We start from the raw sequence: 2265 nt of genomic DNA on the forward strand, positions 1-2265 counted from the left end.
TCAGAGGGGTTTTGTGTCTCCTTGACTCCTGATGGTCCGTGGCTGAGGTGTCCCGGGTGGCACCACAATGAATATGAATAGGGGTCCTTGCTAAATGGGACAGTCAAAGCGCACCGCCCTGAATAATGGCACGTCATCCTAACTAGACCATTATACATAGGAGGGCTCCTTTTGTCTCTGCTCTCTGCTGCAGCTCTATAAAAGCCCCTCTTTTTCAGGCTGAGGTTAGTCCAAGCATACACTAACTAGCCATCCTGTAAACAGGCTGAGGAACCGGGGGAGAGACAGAGAGAGAGAGGAGAGATTGGCGAGAGAGGGGCTTTTTTCCTCTTCCTCCAGCATTTCCAGCCCTTCGCTGGCAGAGCCTGCCATCCGTTTATTTCTTTTTCGTTTCGTTTTCGTTGCTTTTTGAAGGAGAGTTGTCTGGTTCCGCCACCTCCGCCACACAGGGAAGAGTTTCTTGCTCAGAAGCCTGAATACAATGAATTCTGACTCCAGCTCTGTCTCCAGCAGAGCTTCCTCGCCAGATATGGATGAGATGTACCTGAGAGACCACCACCACCATCACCACCATCACCACCACCAGGACAGCCGGCTCAACTCCGTCTCCTCCACCCAGAACGACCTGGTGCAGAAGATGTCCGGGGAAGGCCTCTCCAGGAACGGCTCCAAGGCCGGAGGGGAAGGCAGCAAGTACAAAATCAAGAAGCAGCTCTCGGAGCAGGACCTGCAGCAGCTGCGGCTGAAGATCAACGGCCGGGAGCGTAAGAGGATGCACGACCTCAACCTCGCCATGGACGGGCTGCGGGAGGTGATGCCCTACGCCCACGGACCTTCCGTGAGAAAACTCTCCAAAATCGCCACCCTCCTGCTAGCCAGAAACTACATCCTGATGCTCACCAGCTCCCTGGAGGAGATGAAGAGGCTGGTGGGGGAAATCTACGGGGGGCACCATTCCGCCTTTCACTGCGGCACGGTGGGACACTCCGCCGGGCACCCACCCCACGCCGCCGGTACCGTGCACCAGGTGCACCCCATCCTCGGCAGTGCCTTGTCCTCCGCCAACACCTCCTCCTCCCTCTCCGCCTCCCTGCCGGCCATCGGCACCATCCGACCCCCCCACTCCCTACTCAAGACCCCCTCGACCCCCCCCGCCCTGCAGCTCGGCAGCGGCTTCCAGCACTGGGCGGGCTTGCCGTGCCCCTGCACCATCTGCCAGATGCCCCCCCCGCCCCACCTCTCGGCCCTCACCGCCTCCAACATGGCCAGGATCTCGGGGGAGACCAAGGACCTGCTGAAGTGACTCGGCGGGGCCCCCGGGGCTGCGCCGGAGCCGGCGCTCCCACGGGCGGGGAGGGGGCTGCGGCCGGGCCCCCCCCCGCGCCGCCGACTGACCTGCCCCCGCTGCCCCCCGCCCCTCCAAGCCCCCCCCCCGTAACACGGGATTAGTGTAGTAAGGACCTTGCAAAGGTAATGTTTTAGCCGGCTTCTCGGGAGATGTTTTCTTATTATACTAAACCGGTAAAAAAAAAATCCCTGTTGTAAAAAGAATTATAATAATAATAATAATTATGCCGCTGATGGTGATCAAATATAAATAATTCCTTAAAATGGACGCAAAAGGCGGGGAGGGGGGGGAAGACATTGTTGTCATTGTCGTGTTCGCAGCTACTAAGCGACGATGAGATCGGTTTGGGGCTTCTTCTCCTTCTTTTTGCAGGCTTTTCGTTTCTTTCCTTTCGCACGGCGACACCTCCGGAACCTCCCGCCCCAGACCCGGCTGCGGGAGCGCACCGTCCCGCCCGTGGGCACCGGGCACCGGCAGCTTCCCCGGCAGCAGGGACTTCCCAGTGAATTCACTAAAGTTTTGTGGGTGGGTTTCGGGTTTGGATTTGGTTTTTTTTTTCAGATTCGGTTGCGATGCTGTTTTGTTTGCAGTTCTTTTTCTTCTTCCTTCTGTGTCCGCTTGAAAAAAAAAGGAGAGGAAAATAGTGCAAAACAGACCACAGCCCTCCTGCGGGTCTGTTTTGCCAAATCTCCCATCTCCTGTTCTCGGTGAAGTGTGCTAGTTCAGCTGGCTGGGGTCCTCGTCGCTAATTTCTCTTGTTGGCTTTGAGTTTGTTCTGGTTTGCTGCTTTTTTCAGTTTGGTTTGGTTTGGTTTTGCATGCGGGGTCGGCTCTTGCCGGATCAGTGACTTGTATAACTAAATCGGAAGATTTGTTGCTGTGTATTTCCTTCTCGGTACGTCTTCCTGGGCGACTGCT

General features: G+C 56.5%; 1 protein-coding gene across 1 annotated transcript; it reads left to right on the forward strand.

Moving 5' to 3' along the window:
- The first annotated feature begins 481 nt into the window (after positions 1-481).
- On the forward strand, positions 482-1303 carry OLIG3 (oligodendrocyte transcription factor 3). The gene has a single exon (XM_068413380.1). It carries the CDS (start codon positions 482-484, stop codon positions 1301-1303), a length of 822 nt encoding a protein of 273 aa, XP_068269481.1.
- The last annotated feature ends 962 nt before the right edge of the window (positions 1304-2265 follow it).

The sequence above is a fragment of the Nyctibius grandis genome, chromosome 1 (assembly GCF_013368605.1).
Source record: "Nyctibius grandis isolate bNycGra1 chromosome 1, bNycGra1.pri, whole genome shotgun sequence".
NCBI lineage: Eukaryota > Metazoa > Chordata > Aves > Nyctibiiformes > Nyctibiidae > Nyctibius > Nyctibius grandis.

Coding starts and splice junctions, on each gene's coding strand:
- OLIG3 (XM_068413380.1), top strand. CDS start 482: ATGAATTCTGACTCCAGCTCTGTCTCCAGCAGAGCTTCCTCGCCAGAT.